At 39.0% G+C, this 25,611-nt stretch overlaps 1 protein-coding gene across 1 annotated transcript in view; it reads left to right on the top strand.

Moving 5' to 3' along the window:
• Positions 1 to 25,611, top strand: part of PTPRQ (protein tyrosine phosphatase receptor type Q) — a 221,273-nt gene that overhangs the window by 62,147 nt on the left and 133,515 nt on the right. Inside the window, exons 12-18 of the mRNA XM_089652140.1 lie at positions 7,609 to 7,769; positions 10,227 to 10,372; positions 13,648 to 13,810; positions 16,717 to 16,995; positions 18,929 to 19,080; positions 19,965 to 20,106; positions 20,251 to 20,520. Of these exons, the coding sequence (XP_089508266.1) occupies positions 7,609 to 7,769; positions 10,227 to 10,372; positions 13,648 to 13,810; positions 16,717 to 16,995; positions 18,929 to 19,080; positions 19,965 to 20,106; positions 20,251 to 20,520 (1,313 nt within the window). The remainder of the gene's footprint in view (positions 1 to 7,608; positions 7,770 to 10,226; positions 10,373 to 13,647; positions 13,811 to 16,716; positions 16,996 to 18,928; positions 19,081 to 19,964; positions 20,107 to 20,250; positions 20,521 to 25,611) is intronic.

Raw genomic sequence — 25,611 nt, forward strand, 5'->3', positions numbered from 1 at the left:
CTCCCACTGACACCAATGATGGGACACTATTCCTCCCACTGACACCAATGATGGGGCACTATTCCTCCCACTGACACCAATGATGAGGCACTATTCCTCCCACTGACGCCAATGATGGGGCACTATTCCTCCCACTGACACCAATGATGGGCACTATTCCTCCCACTGACACCAATGATGGGGCACTATTCCTCCCACTGACACCAATGATTGGACACTATTCCTCCCACTGATGCCAATGATGAGGCACTATTCCTTCCACTGACACCAATGATGGGGCACTATTCCTCCCATTGACACCAATGATGGGGCACTATTCCTCCCACTGACACCAATGATTGGGCATTATTCCTCCCATTGACACCAATGATTGGGCACTATTCCTCCCACTGACACCAATGATGGGGCACTATTCCTCCCATTGACACCAATGATGGGGCACTATTCCTCCCACTGACACCAATGATGGGGCACTATTCCTCCCACTGACACCAATGATGGGGCACTATTCCTCCCACTGACACCAATGATGGGACACTATTCCTCCCACTGACACCAATGATGGGGCACTATTCCTCCCACTGACACCAATGATGGGACACTATGCCTCCCACTGACACCAATGATGGGACACTATTCCTCCCACTGATACCAATGATGGGACACTATTCCTCCCACTGATATCAACGATGGGACACTATTCCTCCCACTGACACCAATGATGGGGCGCTATTCCTCCCACTGACACCAATGATGGGGCGCTATTCCTCCCACTGATACCAACGATGGGACACTATTCCTCCCACTGACACCAATGATGGAACACTATTCCTCCCACTGATACTAATGATGGGGCACTAGTCCTCCCACTGCAAAATTACAGTTATGAAGTAGCAACGAAAATAATTTTATGGTTGGGGTCACCACAACATGAGGAACTGTATTAAGGGGTCGCGGCATTAGAAAGGTTGAGAACCACTGTGTTAGGAAGTCGAGTAATATAAGGTTTAACCCATGTGTAGAGTATTTAATTGAGATAGCAAGGTTTGATCTTGATGTTGATTTTTTTTTTCCTATGGTTCTATTTATGGGAAGCTTAGAGCATAGGCCTTAAGTGCCAGTTCACATATATGCGGTTTGTATGCAGTTTGAACCGCATCCAATCCACATCACATGTGAAATAACAATGCTTCCTATGGTGCCTTTTCACATATGTCTGGTGCACTAGCAGTGCGGATTTAGTGTGGATTGAAAAAGTCATGTCGAATTTCTGAGCATTGCGGTCCAGTTCAGGTAGGGATTACATCAACTTCTATGGAAACTGTTTCTAAACCTCACATGTCATCAGTTTTGAACAGGATAACATCCTGACCTGAACCTTATCTAAATCTGTCTTGAACCTGATGTAAACCTGACCTAAACCGCTAAACAACTACTGTATCAATTAGCTGTGAAACCTGAGCTTCAATCCATACTGCACATGTGTGAATCAGCACTAAAGTGTATTTCCACTTTTGCAGCCAAATTAGATTAACACCTACTTTATATTTGTTACATGTTCCCATTCATATGGCATAACTTAAACAAAATATTTAAAAATTGTAACTTACCTTTCTTAAATGCTCTTTATTGGAAACTTCACTGAAAAATCCTACTTAGATTCCTTTATTTATGAAACATCAAAAAAGTGACATTATAATTTTAGGTAAAATTCTAGCAACCAGAAATAACATGTTCTTAAACACTATAGTTCAAAAAGACTAGGTGGTCTTCATCCTATATAGACAGTCGTCTGATAAAGTCATTTATCAACCAATGGCCATTAATCCATGATCATACTACTAGACCTTTCCGCTGCCGTTGACACAGTCGACCACCCGCTCCTCCTCAATAAACTCCACTCTATTTGTGTCCTTGACTCTGCTCTCTCTTGGTTCTCCTCTTACCTTTCTCAGTGTACTTTCAGCGTCACACACAACAACAACTCCTCTGCTCCTCTTTCCGATGGGGTACCCCAAGGCTCTGATCTTGGGTCCCTCCTTTTCTCTCTCCACACCTCCTCCCTGGGCCAATTTATAACCTCCCATGGCTTTCAATACCACCTCTATGCTGATGACACCCAGATCTATATCTCTACTCCTCAGCTCACCCCCGCAATCTCCTCGTGTATCACAAATCTACTAAGCGAAATATCAGTATGGATGTCACACCACTCCCTTAAACTTAATCTTTCCAAAACTGAGCTTGTAATATTTCCTCCTACCCGATCCCCCACTCATGACTTTACCATTAAGATCAACAACACAACCATTGGTACCTCTGCACATGCCAGGGTGCTAGGTGTAATCTAAGACTCTGACCTCTACTTCGGGCCCCACATCCAGTCACTGGCTAAATCCTGCCGCCTCAGCCTCCACAACATTTACAAAATGTGCCCCTTTCTGACCAACGACACCACAAAACAACCACATCTTGATTATATCCCACCTTGATTATGCAACAATCGTTACACAGGCTATCCCCCCTTCAGCCTATTATGAATGCTGCTGCTAGACTCATACACCTTACCAACAGATCAGAGACTGCTGCCCCTCTCTGCCAATCCCTTCATTGGCTTCCACTAACCCAACTTATAAAATTCAAAATACTAACCACAACATACGAAGCCATCCACAACACTACCCCTAGCTACATCACCAACCTCATCCACAGATACTATCCAAATCGCCCACTCCACTACTTCCCTTGTCACCACCTCCCATGCTCACCTCCTGGACTTCTCCAGAGCCTCTTCCATCCTTTGGAACTCCCTACCCCAGTATGTCTAGTCAGCCCCCACCCTGTCTGCTTTTAGGCGATCTTTGAAAACTCACTTATTCAGGGAAGCCTACCCCACCTCCACCTAAGAACTGTACTTGAGCCACCTCCATCAGATCATCCCCCACAGCTATTACCTTTTTTACCACCTCCCCCTTTATTTAGATTGTAAGCTCCAGAGCAGGGCCCTCCTATTCCTTCTTTACTGAAATGTATTGTAATTGTACCATCTCCCTTTATATTGTAAAGCACTGTGCAAACTGTTGGCGCTATATAAATCCTTTATAATAATAATAATAAAAATTTGATGCATCAAATACAAATTCCTGGTATGACACTAGACATACATGAGGCATTTGATTCCCTTTTCTGGTAATATATGCATTATACCCTGGGCAAATGGGGCTATCAAACCTACTTTCTCTCCTTGCTGAAAGCACTATATGACTGACCATAGGCTACAGTACGCTGCCTTTCCCACTAATCCATACCATTCTCAATACATACTGTAGAGGTATACACCAAGGGTGCCTTCTTTCCTATCTTGTTTATACAAGCTTTGGAACACTTAGCTTGCCTCATTAGATCCAATCCAGATAATAGATATATCAATCTGGGACCCAAATCATTGTTTGCTGCTGGTTTACTCTTAACCTTAACTCAACCACACATTACTTTACTGGTTCTTTTCTCCACGCTCAAATAATTTTCAAACAGATCTGGTCTTACTATCAGTGGAGATACATCCTTAATATCTCTCTTCCAGATGCTACAGCAGCTGCCTTAAAGTGTTACTAAACCTGCAACAGTAAAATCACTCTGTATATGCAGTAAAGCATGCTTGTTATACTCACTGTGGCACCTAAGGGGTTAATCCACTGCATTGTGTAAAAAGGCTGTTTGATCCTTTCTTCTCTGCCCCTCCTCTTGTTGAAATGACCACCTGATGTAGAGTGAACCCATAGCTCTTCTGCACATGCTCAGTTTGGTGTGTATTGCTAGAGAGGTTTTTTTTTTCTTGGGAGAGAGCATGTGATCAGCACAGGGCCAATAAGCACTGTCCAGACAGAGGTCAGGGGATTTCCATCCTCCTAGAGCAGAAACAAAACTACTCCTACAAGTTTTAGCTAGTGGTGGGCTGAACACTGATAGAAGTCACAAGACTGCTCTAACTGCTGATGAGAAAAGGTATTTAGCAGTTTATATTTACTAAACTAATTGCACTTCCATGTTCTGTGTACGGTGGGAGACCAGATACAGTGAATGCAGGGTCCTGGGTTTAGTAACACTTTAAGACAAAACTTTAACTTTTCTTGGCCTAATTCCTATCTTGATTATCTGGGAATTCACCTTACCTGGCTCATATCATACTCTTTATGCTCCTAACTATATTCCAACTTTCCAAAGACTAAAAAGTCTGACCTCTTCTTGGCCTCACCCCCACCTATCATAAATAGGGAAAATTAATGCCATTAAAATGACAGTCTCTCTTTTTTTTCACATCCTCCCAATTTCTATTCTGTCATACGCCTTGAAATCTTCCCAGAATAATGTACTATAATTTATTTGGTCCAACAAAAAAAAACAAATTTCAAAATTCACAATGTTTACACAAGGCAGGATGGCTTTGAAGTTCCCAACTTTGGTAAATATTTCATAGCTGAACAAATCACCCCATTGATCTTCTTGTATGCCCCTTTGTGGGTTGACCTGGAGATATTCTGTTGCCTCCCTGTTTCCCTTTGTAAACTTCCCTGGCTCCCATTCAAGTCCAGATCAGCCTACATTAGCCCTCTAAAGCAGCACTTTTACGCTTCCTACTCCTTCTGGGCAATCCATTGTTCTACCTGGGGCTGGAATCCTCCAGTGCTTTCTATTGGTGGCATTTCCACAAGTTTCACAACACTTACGCTTTTATCAGTGGTTACACCTGGGCGGAAATTAGAGAAAAATATCAAGCCCCCATCTTTTGAACTCTTTTGCTTCCTGCAAGTAAAACACTGGCTTACCACCATATTCACCAGATCTCACAAACCAACTGTCACTTTTTTGAACATATCTGCTATCATACACCTCTGTCCCCCAAACTGATATTCATTCTCTATCCACAATTAAATAACTATAATATTCACGAAACTTCTGCTTATGTTTCTAAGTGGGAAAAGGACATTTAGTGAGAAAGAGAAGACGGTTTTATTACTATAAAAATAGTTGAACCTGCATTCAAGTCCACTGTGAAATGGTACATGGCCTCATCCCAATAAGCACATCTTCTTTTCCCGAAACATGCTTTCATGGCTCTCAGCCCCCCACTTCTATCAATAAACCCTGGTGGGTAGGGTGAAACACATAAGGGGGCATGGTTTGTGAAGGAGAGCTGTCTGAGGCTGTCCCACATTAAAACAAATACACAATGCTTTTGTGGCTGTTCAACCTCAGGAGATGTCTTACATATATAATGGACCTGTCCCATGTGCTCAAGGTTCTAGACCAAGGTTTGTAAGCTTTTGCAGACTCTGTTTAATTGCCCTTTTCTTAGAGACTGTTGGCATCTCCTACTCCATCTTAAACCCCAAAATCTCATCAAGTCCCAATTCAAATTAGCACTCCATGTCCTGATTGCGGCAAAACATTATGCTCATCCATCAATGGCCATAGCGAGTTATGCCTCTCTAAGGGCTCGTTCACACATGCATCAATACCTTGTGTTTATACTGCATTTATTCTGCATTTTTAAAGTCTCATAACTGGCCTTCAGCGTTTGTCATGAATATTATAATGGTACCACACAGTGATGTTAACACAGGATTGGTAGCATTGTGTTCTGTTGTCTTGTTAAAAATTAAGCAGCATGTCGCTTTTAAGAGGCATCGATGCTTTCAGCCGCCTCCATTGATTTCAATGGTAATGCTCTGTAACTGCAACTTAAAAGCACCTGTAGCTTTTATAGCATGTTAGTGAAGCATTTATAAAGTGTTAATTTTGCACTGGAAGAGATACAACGGAGGCTCATGTATCCAACAATGCACTGGAAATAATAGAGAACTAGGACAGAGCAGCTCCAGCCACTTCCTGTTTGTACAGAACAGCCTTGTGGTAACATAATGTCTTCTTCTGTGTGCAGGCAAAAGCATGAAGCCACCTAACAATACTGACAGTGTCAGGCAGGAGCATAAGCACTGAGCATCATTGCCAGTGGCAAAGAATTTTTTTCAGTAAAGTTGGGCTGGACCAAGCCAAGTGTCAAAAAGATCAAAGTATATGAATTCATCTTGCAGAGAATTCACAAAAATGTTTGCTAGCACACTATAAACTAACCACACCACACCAGAAATCATTCCTCTACATCATTTCCCCTTTAACCTCCCTGGTGGTAATCCCGAGTGTGGCTCGGGATTAATTTTTAGTAACAAAAGCGGTAACCCCGAGCCACACTTGGGATTACACTTTAGTGTAATTTACCTTGTCTTGCGAGCCTCCGATGTCCTCCTGCTGTGTCCTCCGGCCGATGCCGGCATCCGTTGCGATGCAGGGGGGTGGAACCGGCGGGAGATTCAAAAAAGTAAAAACATGACATACCCACAATATATTGTAATCTGTTAGGATTACATTACTGTATCAAACCATTTCACTTCAGTTTTGTCCCTAGTGCTTTGTCCAGTGCCCTGCTTGCACTTTTATCGTTCTTTCTGCCTGGAGACTTGAGACTGTCCATGGCATCCAAAAAGCGTCCATTTAGGTCAAAATCGGTTTTAGACCAGCTAGAAAACAGCGATAGTGAATAAGAATCACTTGTAGAATTGAGCAATAGTGATTCGTGGAGAAATTAGTCATCAGACACTGAAAGTGACGACAGTGATGATTCTGTGACTGAGCTCAGTGATGTGCGAACTTGGTGCTCTATTTCAAATTTCAGTGTTTTTGGTTTGATTACATTATTGAATTAAATTTATTATTATATTATTATTTTTTATAATTATTTATTATATTATAATTTGTGATTTCGTGTTTTAAACTTTATCATACCTGGGATGTTTACTAGACTCTTGGTTGGACAGATTTAAGTGAGTTATTCCTAAGAATTACAGGTCTACAATATAAAACAACAAATTTCCATGCAAAACAATGTACCGCTTTGACATTCAAAAATACTGACATAATCAGACCGCCAGGAAGGTTAAGCACTTCCTACTAGATAAGCAACGCTTTCATGGGCATTTATTAAGCATTCTTGAAGCTTTTTCAATGCTTCGTAAACATAGATGAGGTTAGCTTCGTTATTCATAATCAACACATACGTGAAGGAGCCCTTAAAGGTGCTGAGCCTTGACTTGGTTGTCTTCAATGTCCCCCCCCATGCCCCGTCTTACCTTTTTTCCACTGTCCTGAAACAGATCTCATTATTCACCTGGATTTAGTAATATTTCCTAGTCAGTGTTTTATCAGCTGCCAAAACCTCCACAGGTTAGCTAGTTAGCCTCACGTTTATATCACTGACTTACTGTTCCAACTGTTTATGGACTCTTGTTATGCCTATGATTGAAATGTTGATTTTGGTGGTTATAGTACTTGTGACTAGCAGCACTTTATCTGTAGCTAGCTGTTCCCTTATGTTATGAATTTTTTAAAATTATTTTTAAGTATGCTGTGTAATTGGAAACACATGACAAGCATATGGTGGAGTTTGCTCAAATTTGACGGCAAAGGTGATAATACATTTTAAATTTCGAATTACTATTAATATTAAAGCTGTAGTTTTGGAGTAAAAGATTTAAATTTTCTCTTTTTTAGGGATGAAATGTCAAACAAAACTATCAATGTTGAAGAAACCTCAGTGAAATTTCAGGATCTGGAGAGCAATCATGAATACAGTGCATATGTCACCTCTAGCACTCGATTTGGAGATGGAAACGTCAGAAGTGATATTTTAAAATTTAAAACTTTAGAAGGAGGTGTGGACATTTTTTATTTTTGTACACTACATTATTTTCCTGTTGTAAAATATGTATCAACTAAATGCAATATTCAGCAAGAACTACATATACAGTGCATCCAGAAAGTATTCACAGCGCTTAACGTTTGCCACATTTTGTTATGTTACAGCCTTATTCAAAAATCTATTAAATTAATTTTTTTTCCTCAAAATTCTACAAACAATACGCCATAATGACATAGTGAAAAAGTTTGTTTTGAAATCTTTGCAATTTATTAAAAATAAAAAATGAAAAAAACCACATGTACATAATCACAGCCTTTGCTCAATACTTTGTTGAAGCACCTTAAGCACCAATTACAGACTCAAGTCATTTTGTGTATGATGCTACAAGTTTGGCACACCGATTTTTGGGCAATTTCTCCCATTCTTCTTTGCAGTACCTCTCAAGCTTCATCAGGTTGGATAGGGAGTGTCGGTGCACAGCCATTTTCAGATCTCTCCAGAGATGTTCAATCGAGTTCAAGTCTGGGCTCTGGCTGGGCCACTCCAGGACATTCACAGAGTTGGCCCGTAGCCAACTTATGGCTGTGTGCTTTGGGTCGTTGTGCTGTTGAAAGATGAACTGTCAGAGCAGTGTAAGGTCCAGAGCACTCTGGAACAGGTTTTCATCAAGGATGTCTCTGTACATTGCTGCATTAATCTTTCCTTTAATCCTGACTAGTCTCCCAGTTCCTGCCACTGAAAAACATCCCCATAGCATGATGCTGCCACCACCATGCTTCACTGTAGGGATGGTATTGGCCAGGTGGTGAGAGGTGCCTGGTTTCCTCCAGACATTATGTTTGGCATTCAGGCCAAAGAGTTCAATCTTTGTTTCATCAGACCAGAGAGTTTTGTTTCTCATGGTCTATGAGTCCCTCAGGTGCCTTTTGGCAAACTCCAGTTGGGCTGCCATTTGCCTTTTACTGAGGAGTGGCTTCCATCTGGCCACTCTACCATACAGTCCTGATTTGTGGAGTGCTGCATAGATGGTTGTTGTTCTGGAAGGTTCTCCTCTCTACACAGAGAAACGCTAAAGCTCTTTCAGAGTGACCATCGGATCCTTGGTTACCTCCTTGGCTAAGACCCTTCTCCCTCGATCGCTCATTTTGGCCGGGCAGCCCGCTCTAGGAAGATTCCTGGTGGTTCCAAGTTTCTTCCATTTACGGTTGATGGAGGCCACTGTGCTCATTGGGACCTTCAATGCTGCAGAAATTTTTCTGTACCCTTCCCCAGATCTGTGCCTTGATACAATCCTGTCTCGGAGGTCTACGGACAATTCCTTGGACTTCATGGCTTGGTTTGTGCTCTGACATGCACTGTTAACTGTGAGACCTTATATAGACAGTTTTACCCTTTCCTAAACATGTCCAATCAACTGAATTTCCCACAGGTGGACTCCAATCAAGTTGTGGAAACATCTCAAGGATGATCAGTGGGAACAGGATGCACCAGAGCTCCATTTTGAGTGTCATGGCAAAGGCTATGAATACCTATGTACATGTGTTTTGTTTTTTTTGGTTTTTTTTATGTTGGTATATTTTAATAAATTGCAAAGATTTCAAAACAAACTTCTTTCATGTTGACATTATGGGGTATTGTTTGTAGAATGTTGAGGGAAAAAAATTAATTTAATCCATTTTGGAATAAGGCTGTAACATAACAAAATGTGGCAAAAGTTAAGCACTGTGAATACGTTCTGGATACAATATATATAATGATTGATTATGATCCATATTCAGTGCACCTACCGGTATATAATATTTAGTTTCAATAGGAGATCCATTTGTTTACCAGGATCCATCAAATCACTGTTTTCTGTTCTTTATTGTTGGAGTATTGGAAGCATATCTGTATATCTGTTTAGGATATTTAATCCATGTCAACATGCATCTTGATTCCAAAGAAGGTTTAAACTCCAAGAAATGTCCAAACTGTCAAAATCCTCAACCTGCTGAACAGAAAAATCCCAATAACTCTGCTAAAAGTGTCAATAATGTCGATTGCATTTACCACCTTGTAAATTAGCCATCATGTATGCTCTTGACCATAGGCGATATTAAGGAAATACAATAACCAGTAATATTAAGAACCTTAGCTGGCAGGCATTTGTTCATTTCAAATGGGTTTTGCATTTCCATACAAGTCTACGGAACTCAAGATCAAATGCTGGTCAGAATGAGGTCATCTTCAGGTCAAAGTCACCTATCAATAAATTCTGAATGATCTCAGAAGTGTTTTAAACTGATGCCATTGACAAGACCAAAGCCTGTCAACAGGGGATGTAGTGCTATTATTTATTTAAATGCATCTATTCTGTTTAAAAATGTATAAGATCTTCCCCTATATTTAAATATGGGTACAAGGTAAATAGATAAAGAATTAAAATAATGTATATAGAACAAGTTTCAAGAGCTTCTTTTTTTCTTTTTAGTTCCAAGTGACCCTCCAAGAAACTTGTCATACAAAAACATAAGCTCTTCTTCAGTGATGATTTTCTGGAGCCCACCCATAAAACCAAATGGAGTTATACAATATTATTCCTTATATTACCAGAATTCTTCCAAAACACACATCAGGGTAAGGATCATTTTTGTATACAAAATGTATTTTTCTTATACACCTAATAAAAAAAATCATATTTTTCTTACTTATAATGTGGAAGCGTGATCTTTAAATATGTTTTGATTGACTGCAGTCACTTTTGGAGCAGGATTTATACATTACAACATGATATTTTTTCTCCACTAACATTGCTTATTTTTTGTTGCCCCTTTGCAATTGAAATAACATTGTTATTCCTTATACAAAATGTGTGCAGGTAGATCTGATCATCTAAGTCATTAGTTTCCTCATTTAAGCTCCATGAGCAGTAGTATTACTCTGTAACATGATGTATAGTTGTGCTCCTAAAATACGTAGGGCAGCAAGAGCCACGCTGATGTGTACAAGGGATAATTATGGAAGGGAAGCAAAACTCCAGCAAAAACCTACTTTACATTTGGATATAGTACTTGGTAGTTGTCCATTTTTTGCTCTACACCGATTGGGGAGGTTTCTTGCCCTCGTGACAACATCTAGCAAGGTGAAATCTCTTTAAAGAGCAAGACAGAAGGCAATAAAAACACTAAATGACAACAACCGCAATAATAATATTAGTAATAATTGATTACTAATAAAATGATTATTATTATCTATTTTGCTTGGTTTGCTAATCATGAGTGATGCGAGATAGCAACTGAGAAAGGGTTGTAAAGTATTGGTACTTTCAGATTTTCTTTTAGCTCAAATGGATCACAAGGTAGAAACAGCCTGGATTTATAAACTGTTAGAAATTTGTTTAATAGAACAAATGTCTTGCCAGAAAGGCAAAGTGCCTTCGCTGACCATCTGGCCACAAACAAATATATAGGTCTGTGTACACATCCTACCCAAACTGGTTTTATGAATGTGAGAACATGCTGCAAACTCTGTAACAAAGTGAGTTCATTAAAAGTGTGCAAATAGCAATCAGGATGCAGGTTTTCCCAAAGCAAAAGTAGCAACAAATGCTGCAGTGGATAAAAGGAACATGTTAATTAGGTTCTATACAGTCAAAATTACCTATAGGGAATGCTTATTTTTATATTGGACACGTAAAAGGAAAGCTTCCAGTACAGAAAAGATCCAAACATTGCCATATTTTAGTGCATCGGAGCATTATGCTCTGTTGTAAAATATAATAATATAACGTTGCTAAGAACTAAACTGGTGAATGTTTCCACTGCTCATCATACTTTGGTACCTTAGTGAACCTGAGTATTACCTACCATCTTGTATAGTGTTGACTGCATGTCATTTCTCAGGCTCTGGGCTTCTTTATAGTAACAACAACACAACATGCCTGGCACATTGAGCATTGGCATTGTCACTAATAGTTTCCATCAGATATTCATATGACTTCTTGTAAAGGTATTTGCCTGGCTATCTCTGGCTTCAATTCTTTCTGAATTACAGATTTAGAACAAGAAAGCAGATAGTGAAGCCAGCAATTCTTACCTACATATTTATATTAAAGGGGAAGCCCATTCAAAACCTAACTAAGCCCAACCTGCTCCTACCCACATTCTAAGCCCCATACTAACTACTCTGTAAAGGAAAGAAATGTATACTTACCTAATCTAAGGAAGCTCTGGTATAGTCACATAATCTCCCCAGCAGCTGGCATCAGGGGAGAGTAGAGAGCAGTGACAATGGCTGCAGAGCCTGGGAGGTGACGTCACCCATAGACCAGGGCCGGACTGACAACTCATGGGGCCCCCAGGCAATAGGGGATCATGGGGCCCCTGTGTCCTTGCCCACACTAAAAACACACCCAAAAAAGCCTATAAAAGGTACCAGGGGCATTTCATGGGGCCCCCTACTGACCCCGGGCCCTCGGGCAGTGCCCAAGTGCTCAAATTGTCAATCCGCCCCTGCCATAGACTTACTATGGGGCTTCTGTTACCTACTGTCCCTTCTCTCCCCTGAAGATGATGCTAGAAGCCAATCTCATAACCAGACCAGAGTGCCCTTAGATTAGGTAAGTATACATATCTTTCCTTTACAGGGTAGCTTTTTTAGGGCTCAGAATGGGAGCAGGTTTAAGCATAGTTAGGTTTTGACTGCACTTCTACTTTAGGTCAGTGATATTGAAAACTATTGTAGCCTACAGATCAGTGTAACAATTAGGCACCTAGCAATTTAAAAAAACAGCAGTGACAACCAACTTATTTTCTCAGTAAAGGTTTCCTTTAAGGACACTAGTGAAGTCCTAGTCATTTTAACTGTGTATGACCTATTCAACAAAACAAATGCATATCAGATGAACGGGGGAAAAAAAACAGGTTCACTTTAATGTTGGTCTCCACAATTACTTCTACATACCTCCCTTTTGAGTGATGAGAAGAAACTGTGTGTAAGCTCCAAGTCACAACCAAGATCTTATACTGTATATACTGTACAGTGGCTGACTACTCTTTTCTAACCTGGATGTAACAGCAAATAGTGCATGAGGGACAAATCGCTAAGCATCAATGTTGTTACGTAGGAAAGAGAGATGTAAGTCACATGATTCTCCTATATGTAAAAGTACAGGTTATGTTACTTTACTTCCCCAGCAAAAGAAGTGCGTGGGACCACTGTAAAGGTAAGTATAGGCATCTGTAGGGACCAGCATGAAACTGAGCCTGATGCATTGCTTTGTCTAAAAAAGTACAGTTTCTTTTAAATACTAAGTGTAAAGAAACTGTATTTTTCAAAGTTCCTTAGAATTTAAAGACACACTTCCATGAAAAAGCATGACAGTCAACATAACTGAATGAAAGTATAGAAAAAGGCCCTATTAATAATAGGGTGATAACCACACTCACTGATCATTCCCTCCTTTCCTGTTGTCATTTATTCACTGGCACATGCTTTTGCAATTTATAAATAGCTTCTGCTCACCATGCCGACTCTGACTTGGCAAGTCCAGTTATTTGCAAAGTCACCCTCAGCCATCAAATGCAACATAATATATAGTTTTGGCCTAATACATTTAGAAGCATTTTATGTGGTTGGAGTAATTACCAGCATTGGTCAATTGGAGTGGTTCACATTTTTTTTCTTCTCTACTACCATATTTTTTTTTTTTTTTTTTTTTTTTTATATAATGTTCACTGTCTGTAAAAGATATTGATGGAGATGCAGGCACTTGCTATCTGTGTTTTCCTGTGTAGTGTTATTGTATGTAATTGGACCAATGATTATATTTTTGCTTTTTTCTTGTAATGCAAGGTAAACTGAAAAAAAGTAATCTGTTCTGCGTTTCTTATACCTCTAATTTTATTTTGTAGAATCTCACATCCAATGATATCAGTTTTGATAGTAATGGTTTTGCTGCAGTAATTGATGCTCTTGCAAAGTTCAGTCACTACCAGTTCTGGATTACTGCAAGCACTGTATTTGGAGATGGAAACCAAGCTAGTGAGATCATTGATGTTAACACAGAGCAAGATGGTAGGTTACCAACAAAATTCCCCATGTGGTTTAAAGTTGTATAGAATATGTACAGTCAGGTCCATAAATATTGGGACATCGACACATTTCTAACATTTTTGGCTCTATACACCACCACAATGGATTTGAAATGAAACGAACAAGATGTGCTTTAACTGCAGACTGTCAGCTTTAATTTCAGGGTATTTACATCAAAATCAGGTGAACGGTGTAGGAATTACGACAGTTTGCATATGTGTCTCCCACTTGTTAAGGGACCAAAAGTAATGGGACAGAATAATAATCATAAATCAAACTTTCACTTTTTAATACTTGGTTGCAAATCCTTTGCAATCAATTACAGCCTGAAGTCTAGAACACATAGACATCACCAGACGCTGGGTTTCATCGCTGGTGATGCTCTGCCAGGCCTCTACTGCAACTGTCTTCAGTTCCTGCTTGTTCTTGGGGCATTTTCCCTTCAGTTTTGTCTTCAGCAAGTGAAATGCATGCTCAATCGGATTCAGGTCAGGTGATTGACTTGGCCATTGCATAACATTCCACTTCTTTCCCTTAAAACTCTTTGGTTGCTTTTGCAGTATGCTTTGGGTCATTGTCCATCTGCACTGTGAAGCGGCGTCCAATGAGTTGTGAAGCATTTGGCTGAATATGAGCAGATAATATTCCCGAAACACTTCAGAATTCATCCTGCTGCTTTTGTCAGCAGTAACATCATCAATAAATACAAGAGAACCAGTTCCATTGGCAGCCATACATGCCCACGCCATGACACTACCACCACCATGCTTCACTGATGAGGTGGTATGCTTAGGATCATGAGCAGTTCCTTTCCTTCTTCATATTCTTCTCTTCCCATCACTCTGGTACAAGTTGATCTCGGTCTCATCTGTCCATAGGATGTTGTTCCAGAACTGTGAAGGCTTTTTTAGATGTTTTTTTGGCAAACTCTAATCTGGCCTTCCTGTTTTTGAGGCTCACCAATGGTTTACATCTTGTGGTGAACCCTCTGTATTCACTCTGGTGAAGTCTTCTCTTGATTGTTGACTTTGACACACATACACCTACCTCCTGGAGAGTGTTCTTGATCTGGTCAACTGTTGTGAAGGGTGTTTTCTTCACCAGGGAAAGAATTCTTCGTTCATCCACCACAGTTGTTTTCCGTGGTCTTCCGGGTCTTTTGGTGTTGCTGAGCTCACCAGTGCATTCCTTCTTTTTAAGAATGTTCCAAACAGTTGTTTTGGCCACGCCTAATGTTGTTGCTATCTCTCTGATGGGTTTGTTTTGTTTTTTCAGCCTAATGATGGCTTGCTTCATGATAGTGACAGTAATTTGGATCTCATCTTGAGAGTTGACAGCAACAGATTCCAAATGCAAATAGCACACTTGAAATGAACTCTGGACCTTTTATCTGCTCATTGTAATTGGGATAATGAGGGAGTAACACACACCTGGCCATGGAACAGTTGAGAAGCCAATTGTCCCATTACTTTTGGCCCCTTAACAAGTGGGAGGCACATATGCAAACTGTTGTAATTCCTACACCGTTCACCTGATTTGGATGTAAATACCGTCAAATTAAAGCTGACAGTCTGCAGTTAAAGCACATCTTGTTCGTTTCATTTCAAATCCATTGTGGTGGTGTATAGAGCCAAAAATGTTAGAATTGTGTCGATGTCCCAATATTTATGGACCTGACTGTACTTCTGAGTGTTTTTAAAGTGCTGAGCCCAAATACAAGATGCTATTTATTGTGCTGCATAAACAAAACTGCCATTATTCTATGTATTAGAGGCATCTGAAAACATTACTATATATAGGACCCTTTCACACTGCTGGCCCGATCGGGTCCGCCTGTCAGTTTTTCAGGTTGACCCGAATGGACAATCCATAGACCCCTATGGACTGGCGAGTGAATACTGACACCTGCCAGCATCCAAACCGATCCTGTATGCCAAAAACAGACAGATGGGGCTATTCTCCATATGTCCGATGGATCAGATGACAGTCGGGTGGAAATGGACAGGTGGTCAGTTTACATCCGAACACCCCATTGAAAAAGTAGACAGTGTCTGTGTCTGCTCTGCAGCAGCGGAGCAGACACAGACCTGTCATCTGCTTGCTCAGCAGGGATCAGAGGAGAGATCCGCCACTGAGCAAAGGGATCTGCTGGCGGATTCGCCCCATTTTAAGGGGCCTTACAGTATATAGCAGACTTTCTCAACACAGAGGAACCCTTGAAATAACTTTCCAGTCTCAGGAAACTCCTGTTAAAATATTACTATATCTACAACTCATCATACATTAGTGTGATGGTCAGTGGGAAGTGTGCTACTTATACTTGTGGTCATTGGGAAGAATGAACCCCTTAACAAATAGCTAAAACATCAATGATGTCAATGGGAAATTATCTGCGAGGCAAAAATTGCTCATTGCTCAAGGAACCCCTAGGAACTTTGGGAGGAACTCTAAGGTTCCATGGAATCCTGGTTGCGAAACCCTGGCATAGAGCATAAATATCCTCCTTATTCTTGGCAATAGTATATGACCCCCACCTCGAACACACACACACATACATACAGTATATCAAAGGAGTGCATTGGGGATGATTGTTCTTGCTCCCATTCTCACTGTCTCTAAAGTACCTTCTTATCATTTTATACTTTCAGTGTCCTAAAAAAATAGAAGTAAACTAATGTTTGGTTTCTAGAGGCAATTGAACCTTTGCTAACTGTTTTGATTCATATGCGACTGTACCATTGGTTTAAGTCTTAGAAGTAAAAATAATTTATGTCTGTTTATCTGTGATCATATATGAGTAGTCATAAATCACAGCAGAGCTTACTCATACAAGGTTTTATGGGCCCAAGCCTGTAGATATACTTTATTTAATATGATATTTTTTCTAGTCCCTGAAACACCACCTATGATCAGAGAATGCAAGAACCTAACGTCTACTTCAGTCTTGTTATCGTGGGATCCTCCAGAATGTCCAAACGGTATTATAACTGGTTACTACTTACAGATTTATGGACCACAGGGAAACAAGTCTTTTCCAGATACTATGCAAGTCTCCATCACTTTAAAGGATCTTGAACCATTTACCCAGTATTTTATCTTTGTTGCTGCAAGAACAATAAAAGGAACGGGTCCTTCTCTCCAGCTTCCATTTCTCACAGATGAAGCAGGTAATTGTCTTATGACATATTTGTGCTAAATTAAAATCATCAGAAAAGTGATCCTTCATAATCCTCTACATGTTTCCAGTTTCACCGTCTTTGTCTTATTTCTCATGTTTCTTCTTGAATTATTACATTTCTCTAACAAGGTCAAAGCTGTGCATGATATGTTCTTCTTTGGTGCTTAAATTTCATTGCTTTGACAGGTTTAGCTATGTTACAAAAACTGTACTTACAGTGGTGGCATTTTATTATTTTATCCTCTGCCACTTGACCGAAAGTCACAATGAGAGCAGAGTAGTTTGACATTTTGTCATGAAAAGATTATTTAATTATGCCCTGTGGTATAGTTCATTGTGGTTTTATCCTAAATGCATTGCTGATCTAAAAAGATTGTTACATATCTGAATACTTTTCTGCTTTTTTTTCCTTATAGAAACATGTTTTTGTTTATTTGTTTATCATTACTGTTTTATCTTTATATCAAATCAGTTTGCTAACATGTAAATCACATAGTCTACTTTTCCTGTACATGGGAAAAAAAAAATTAGATGTTGTTGGTGATAAAGTTCAGTGCTAAATTGTGGCTTTTCATGGTATTATTTATTTATCAAAAAACTGTATATATTCCTTATCATATACACTGTATACTGTATATATTCATTGAACCATTGATTAGTCTAGGAGGAATGTAATATTGAAAATTATTTACCTTATTCCTCAATCCTGAAGGCTTTCTTCCCATTGCTTCTCCCTGCATAGTCATGTGCTCTTCCCTTTGACATCAATATTACATAATGGAAGAGCAGTGGCCACCACTAGTCCTGGATTATCTGTGATGATGACCGGAGTTCAACTTTAAGCGCCGCCTGACAATAAAGAAAAAAATTGTAGTGGCTTTCTAGTGAGGCCTATTCTCATCTGTGTGCTGTGTTAATGAGCATTTTTTGGGTTTTTTTTTTGTGCAACAGCATACGGCTGCCCATTCACTTGAATTGGCTACCCTAAGCACAACAAATGATGACCATGTTTGGGTTGCCATTCACAATTAATGGCACCACAAGTGCAATGCATGTTTGTGACTTGTTATTCTGCTCATTCAAGGAACATGTGCATAATCGTGCATTTCTGCTCATGTTCCTAGAATGTGCAGGTGTGAATGGGGTCTTAATGAAAGTAGGGTGATGTCTGTAAGAGTAATAAATACTGTAAGTGTTACACACAGGAAAAACATGAACACAGTACTAGGGTTACTTTAAATCCTTTCTTAGCCATGCACTTTTGCACAGCTAAATACAGTATCGAAATGTCTACATACTGTATGAACTGTCTTACTGTCTGACCTGATGAAGGACGTCTGTTCAGCTTCAACGTATCTTGTGATCTAAAAACCTCTGGCTCAGCATAGTCTGGATCTGGACCATCATAGTGTAGTCCTGAACCTCTGCTGCTGTAAGAAATTACAGCTTGGTCCAGGATTCACATAAAGCTTATTGATAGGACATTGATGGGTCACCACTTTTACCCTTCTTGCTTTCAGGATATGCTACATTCGGCTTGAATTTCAGCCCATACCCACCGAATTGATCAAAATCCAAGCTGTGAGTTGCCCTGTTGGCACCATTCAGTTAGACAAACTTTGATTGAAAGTCATGTATGGCTAGCCTTAGACAGCATTTTTACTCCAGTTAGGTTGAGCAAGAAATCACAGGAAGCTCATACTATAACAAAATCAAAATGACAAAATCAAGTATTCCTACCAGTTGCATTTAAAAATGCATTTAATGATTTTTTTTATGTGAACATAAGTGCAATCATTGTTGGTTTTCAAACCTATCTGGACATCCACTTTACATAATCTTTTTTAAATATTATATTTATATATATATTTATATATGATATTTCAAAAATCACTGCAAACAGTACACCGTTTGCATTACAGAGCCATCAGTACCTCCTTACAATCTGACTTTCATCAATGCAAGTGACAGCTCTGCTTGGTTGCAGTGGAGGCCTAGTCCAAGACCTAATGGTATTGTGCACACGTACAACTTTAAAATTATGGAAAACAGCAGTCAATCTATATTTTACCAGGTAAGTATATCCATAACGTAGGAAATATTAAACAATTGCTATAGATGACTTAAATTTTATGTAAAATCAAAATGTTTTCTTTAGTTAATGAATTAGTCTTTTAATTTAGAATAGCATGGAGAAGGGTTTGGCTCTCTGTCAACTTTTCTTGCTGCTGGGTATATTCACCTCTCTATTTGTCTGAAACAGAAAGTGGGGGAGAATCCAACATTTTTGAGTTGTCACCAAAGCAGAAGGTAAGGGGAATTCATCCAGTGGGGACAAATGTTCTGGTGACAACTGTCTAAGAGAGGAATTGCCCTCACTTCCTCACTTTCCTCCACTTTCCTTTTGCATCTTAGAACAAAAGGAAAATCTCCCCAGGATAATGGCAGCAAAATAACTTAATAGGGGGTTTAATCCTTCCCTAGCCAAAAATGTTTTGGCTCTACATACACTTAAATTACAATGTTTTAGATAGGCAGTATTCTTAGTGGTGCTTTCCATATAAAAAGCACATGAACACTATTACATCTTTTGCTTGAAAAATCACAAAAGATGAGTTGGTTCCATCCAATTGCCTCTAATCCATTTCAATTACGCTATCTGATTATAACATGGAAATCTATACATCTATATATACATGCTGTATACCGTTATGTAGAAACAGTAAGTAGATGTACAGAACAGTAATATACAAAAAAACTTGCAGTAATGGTTTTGAGGTTGAATTTTGAAGCCTGGAATTACATATGTAGACCTATGCACTATGTAGACCTGAATAATAAAATTCTATTGTACAAGCTCCTCCCACTATGTCATATGATTATGACCCACACATGCCGTTAGAGTAAATTTGACTTAGGTAGTCCTCATATTAAAAAGACTGTTTTTTTGCCTCCTAGAATATATCAGGTGCTCAGACAGAAGGAAAGCTTATTAATCTGGACCCATTTAAGACCTATGCAGCCAGTGTATCTGCTTTTACAAAAGCAGGGAATGGGAATCAATTCAGCAATACTATTCAGTTCACAACACAAGAGTCAGGTATGTATGAGTCTATATATATTAAAATGTTGTATATGTATCATTGTCCGGACTACTTTTCACTGATGTTTTTATAATAATCTGCTATTTATAAGTGATAGGTGATTCAATATGTGACTATAAAATCTATATATTTCTTAAAAGCCCCAGACTCAGTCCAGAACATGCGTTGTGTGGCAACAAGTTGGCAGTCCATCTTAGTTCAGTGGGATCCACCAGCTCGCCCGAATGGAAAAATAATTCAGTATGTCCTAAAATTTCAAAATCTTGCTACCTTTGTCCTCGAAACTGATAATGCCTACACCTTCAGGGATCTACTATCCAATACCACATACAGCTTCTTTATTCAAGCTGCAAATTCTGCTGGGGAAGGAAAGGAGGAGACATGCAATGCAACAACAAAGTCAGAAGAAGGTACTGTATGTTAATTGACATGAAAATTAAGAGCTGTACGAATATGAAATGTTAATGCTTGTTTAAAATAATAGTCCTTATATTGTATGCTTGCTTTGATTTTTCAGGAAATGGTGTCAGCAATGATTGCCCCTATGTTTAACTCGTGACAGATTTCCTCTAAATGTCATCAAAACCTTTACCTTGTTGCTGAGTAAGAAATAGGACTTTGCCTACTAGGTTCCTGTTTCCCTACTTAGGTTGGTAATTGTAGTTCATGAAAACATGTTAACATTTTTTTGCATCAGCACTTAATTTTCAACTTCATCAAGTCATCAAGTCTGGAAGTGAAATATCTCCAAGAAGAGAGGCAGCATTTAAATATTTATAGTAGAGTTTATAGGGATTAGAACCATTGTCCGGTTTTTTAGTTGTCTTTGGCCCCACTAGAGATATTTCCTTCATTTCCTGTCCCAGCAACTCTGCAAACCAGTAGGGACCCAGAAAACAATAAAAATCTGAGAGGATCTTACCCTTACCCACTCTTTGAAAAACTAATGTTTTGGGCTAGAGTTACACATTAAACGTATTATAAAGAGCAAACAATCCTTCTAAAACTGAGCTCATAATTTTCCCTCCAGCTTATGCCCCCTCCCCTGACTTCTCCATCAAGATCAATAATACAACTATCAGTCCCTCCCCTCATGCCAGGGTACTCCAAGACTCCGATCTGTCCTTTCAGCCCAAAATCCAATCATTGTCCAAATCTTGTAGACTTCACCTCCATAACATCTCCAAAAGATGCCCCTTTTTAACCATTGAAACCACTAAGCAACTTATTCACTCCCTTTGTTATCTCTTACCTTGACTATTGAAACTCCCTCCTTATTGGCCTACCTAATCACAGGCTATCCCCTCTTCAGTCTATCATGAATGCTGCTGCCAGACTCATCCACCTTACTAACCGTTCCATATCTGCCAATCCCTCCACTGGCTTCCCATTGCCCAACGAGTAAAATTAAAAACATTAACAATAACATATAAAGCCATTTACAGCTGTGCCCCAAATTACATCACCAATCTTGTCTCCAAATATCATCCAAACCATCCTCTCCATTCCTCCCAAGACCTCCCCAGCTCCCTTGTCTCCTCCTCTCATGCTCGTCTCCAAGACTTCTCCAGAGCCTCTCCCATTCTCTGGAACTCTCTACCCCAATCTGTCCAACTATCGCCTACTATGTCCAATTTTAGGTGATTCCTGAAAATCTATCTCTTCAGGGAAGCGTATCCTGCCTTCGGTTAATAACCAAATCTTCTATTTCTCCTATTAGTTCATCCCCCACAGTTATTACCTTTTGTTCCACCAGCCCCTCCCTTTTAGATTGTAAGCTCCCAAGAGCAGGGCCCTCTTAGCCCTTTTATATTGAACTGTATTGCTGCTGTATTGTCTCCCCTTATACTGTAAAATGCTGAGCAAACTGTGGGTGCTATATAAACCCTGTGTAATAATAATAACATTCACTCTGTATTATCAAAATGATAATAAAAATGATAATAAAAATGGAGCCCTTCAGAAAACAAGGAAGGCAAAAGTTTCCACCGACACATTAATGTTTGGGCAATAAAAGCTACATGTATATCAAACCAAAACCCTTGAATACTAAAATAATCTGGATGTTTCATTATTCAAAACAATTTCACTTTTATGTTCATAAAATCAGACATTTTGTTCTGTGCTTAGTAGAGACTTTGGGGTTCATTTACTAAAACTAGAGAGTGCAAAATATGGTGCAGCTCAACATAGAAACCAGCTTACTTTTTTTTTCTCAAAGCTCAATTGATCAATCTAGAAGCTGATTGGCTACCATGCACAGCTTCACCAGATTTTGCACTCTCTAGTTTTAGTAAATCAACCCCTTTGTCTCTCTTCATGATCTCCAGAGGTACAATGTCCAGTTGTGCTGTCGAAACAGTGGATTAATGAACACATTTATGTTGTTATGTATCAGTATACATAAATACAGATTTAAAAACAAATGCAATATCAGAGTTAAGGTTTTGATTCTTTCGAATTGGAAATCATTTTATAGCTCCTGTCAGCATTTTTATTAATGGTGTTCTGGCATTAGTCATGGTTAGAGAGCCAGCACTGAGTCATTGACAGTACATTTATTTTTGACACAAGGTGAAATCAGATTAGCTTCACTGTCTCACTACAGAGTGTCTGGCTAACATTACTTGTAGTTTTTATTTAATAATGCTATATATGGCACTAAAATACCCTTGAACACTAGTATTAAATGACATGTCCTATATTGCAGGCAAGCAAAAAGTAGTACTATACATTATGTGGAATTTGTAAGGTTTCATGCAGATTTTTTATGTTGTACATATTTAATATGAGGCCAGCACAGTAGAAACCTCTCTTCATTACTGTGGTGTTGTGATGCAGTGACTCATTATTGCTCTATCACCACTTGAACACTTATAGATGTGACTTAGATGTAGCCAAAGGGCTTTACAGGAGCGTAAGTGACAAACTGACCAATAAAAATTAAAAGAAAAATAGTAGTCTTGGCAGTTTACTAGAGTGTATCCACACCTTGGCGTCTTCATTATTATCTATTGTGAACTGTTTCTCTCCTACTTGGCTCTTGCCATTCTCTTTTTTTTTTTTTTTCACAAACAAGTGACAGAAAATAAATAGGGCATATAATGTTCATGTGCACACACCTGGGACATCCTTGCTTTTTTTCTCTTTTTTTCCCAGTTATGTTTGCATCTTCTGCATAATGTTAAAAATGAGATACAATTAAGGACAAGTCTAACATATTCCATTGTGAACTAGGCATATAATAGATGACATTTCCTTTTGAGGAATACAGAATGATAGTGGATCAGATACAGAATTACATAATGTAAATCATACTCCAAACGCTGGGCCACATGTGCATGCTGCTTTACAGAGAAATGGAATCTTTGTAATACTGAGTGCAGCTTAACTGTCAAACGTGCTGTGATACAAATTTGACTATGGTAAAGTTATATGATAAATTTAGAGGCATTGTTTTGTGATGTTATGCAATTGATCACTAAGTGAATCAAAAGCAATGGTCAAAGTGTACAGTCTACAATTTGCAATCAGCCTCTATTCTGGTAAAGTGCACAAGCCATAGTACAACTGTATATATTAAAGGACATCTGTGTTAAGAATACAAGTGTCTTTCCATTAGCTGACTTTGTTGACATATGATATGCAATTGTCACTACTGGTAATACAAGCCAAAAGGAATTACATTTCTAAAGGATGATCATATGTTAGTGAATAAAAGCAAGCAATGTAACCAAAGAGGGCATCACTTACTACAATATGGACCTGTATGCACTGCACTTCTGATCATCAGAAAGCAAAATAGTCCAAGAAGCGAGAAAACCTTCTCTGAATCACATGTATTAATAGATAGAATTGGGATGAATATTCTGTTCACTCATTTCATTTAAGGATAGTACGATGTCTGTTCACAGTTTTAGCCATGCACACAAAGAAATATACTTCTAATTTACATAGTGACATTATTTTGTCTTGGGAAAGGGTCCCTTTGTGGCCCTGAAACCTTGGGTTTTGCCTTGTAAGAACATGATTTCCCTTTGCATGACTATTGGACATTGATTGGTGCCATGGTGCCATTTGCTTGGCTGTTTGAAGCACCCACATATACTTATGCTGGTTACACAAAGTATGGAGAGAAGCCTAAATTCAGTAATTCACAGTGAGACATGAGTCAGCCTCTCCATGGTCACCTGTGGTGCCAAACTTCATAAAACATGACATGACTACATTCATATAAAGTAAAATGTTACTTATAGATATTAGAGTTGAGTTAGATGTTTGTCTGGACATTCAAACTATGTTATATTTAAGAAAGATATTGTGATATGTATGGATAAACTATTTTATGATCAAACACAAAAGTATTAAGGCTGCAAATTATGTAAACGTCTAGGACAGAATGCCTAAAACAATAGGACCAGGCCTCCACTTTTCTGCTCCAGAAATGCAAGTGCCTCCCTAATTTACACCTTGCCATTGTGATATTGCTTGTTTTTTTATTACTGTAGTCTTTGTTAGTTCTAATACTGTGTCTGAGTGATGCATACTACAACTAATGATCTGAGAATTGCGACTACTGGAAGTAAAGTCAATTGAAACTGTCAGCTTACATTGTCTAAGTCTTGTAGTTCAGTTTCATTAGAAAGTAGCCATGGCCTGATTTGAAAAGCTTCTTGAATTGGACTTATAACTCTGCAGTCATCAAAGCTCATGCTCACTGCTGATTGGGAAGCTCTAGTTCTGACATAACAGGGGGCATGTGAGACCTCTGCAATGAGACTACTGTTTCATTGCAGGGAATCTACAGGCTGTTCTTTTTGTTTTTTCCACTCTGCTGTAGCAATGTTTTCAAGAAAATGAACTGTAAGATTTTGCACATCTCTTGCTTTGATACACACGAAATATGTTTAGCTGATTTAAACTGAAAGTTCATCTGGCTTTAAGTCCCATGATTCTTTAACTTCTTAGTTTATAATTTAATTAGAATATCTCCTGCAACAGGTACCTGTACTAATTACCTGAAAATTAATTTAGTAGTTAAGTTAAACAGAAAGGATGACCCAGAGATCAATTTAAGTACTATTTAACATTTCTTGCATCAGTAGTGAACTTGCAGGTGTGAATGAATAAACACCACTCACTTAGGGTATTTAGTCAATATGTGACCCAATGTTAATGCATTAGCTAAAGCTTAACAATAAAATTCAAACACTAAAATAGAAGAGGGTAGGGTGGCCAGTCCTGAACCAAGCTTTTCCAGTATTGACAAGCCCATTCTCTCACTGAAGGTTATTGAAAGAGTAATTTGATAAAAGAAAGGGAAAAAAACTGTTCTGTCATATGGTCTGGTATATATATATAACTTCGCAGTAAAGGAGGTTTGGGAACAGGTGTTTTTTTTATTAGCAATAGCAAAGCCCTCATTACTAAACACTCCTCTGGCTCTCAGAATACACTGATCAGCTCTGCAGCTGATTGGCTGCATGTGCTGATTGAGTGGA

Source organism: Staurois parvus, unplaced genomic scaffold (assembly GCF_062004578.1).
Source record: "Staurois parvus isolate SC_StPar_1 unplaced genomic scaffold, SC_StPar_1.0 ptg000025l, whole genome shotgun sequence".
NCBI classification, from domain to species: domain Eukaryota; kingdom Metazoa; phylum Chordata; class Amphibia; order Anura; family Ranidae; genus Staurois; species Staurois parvus.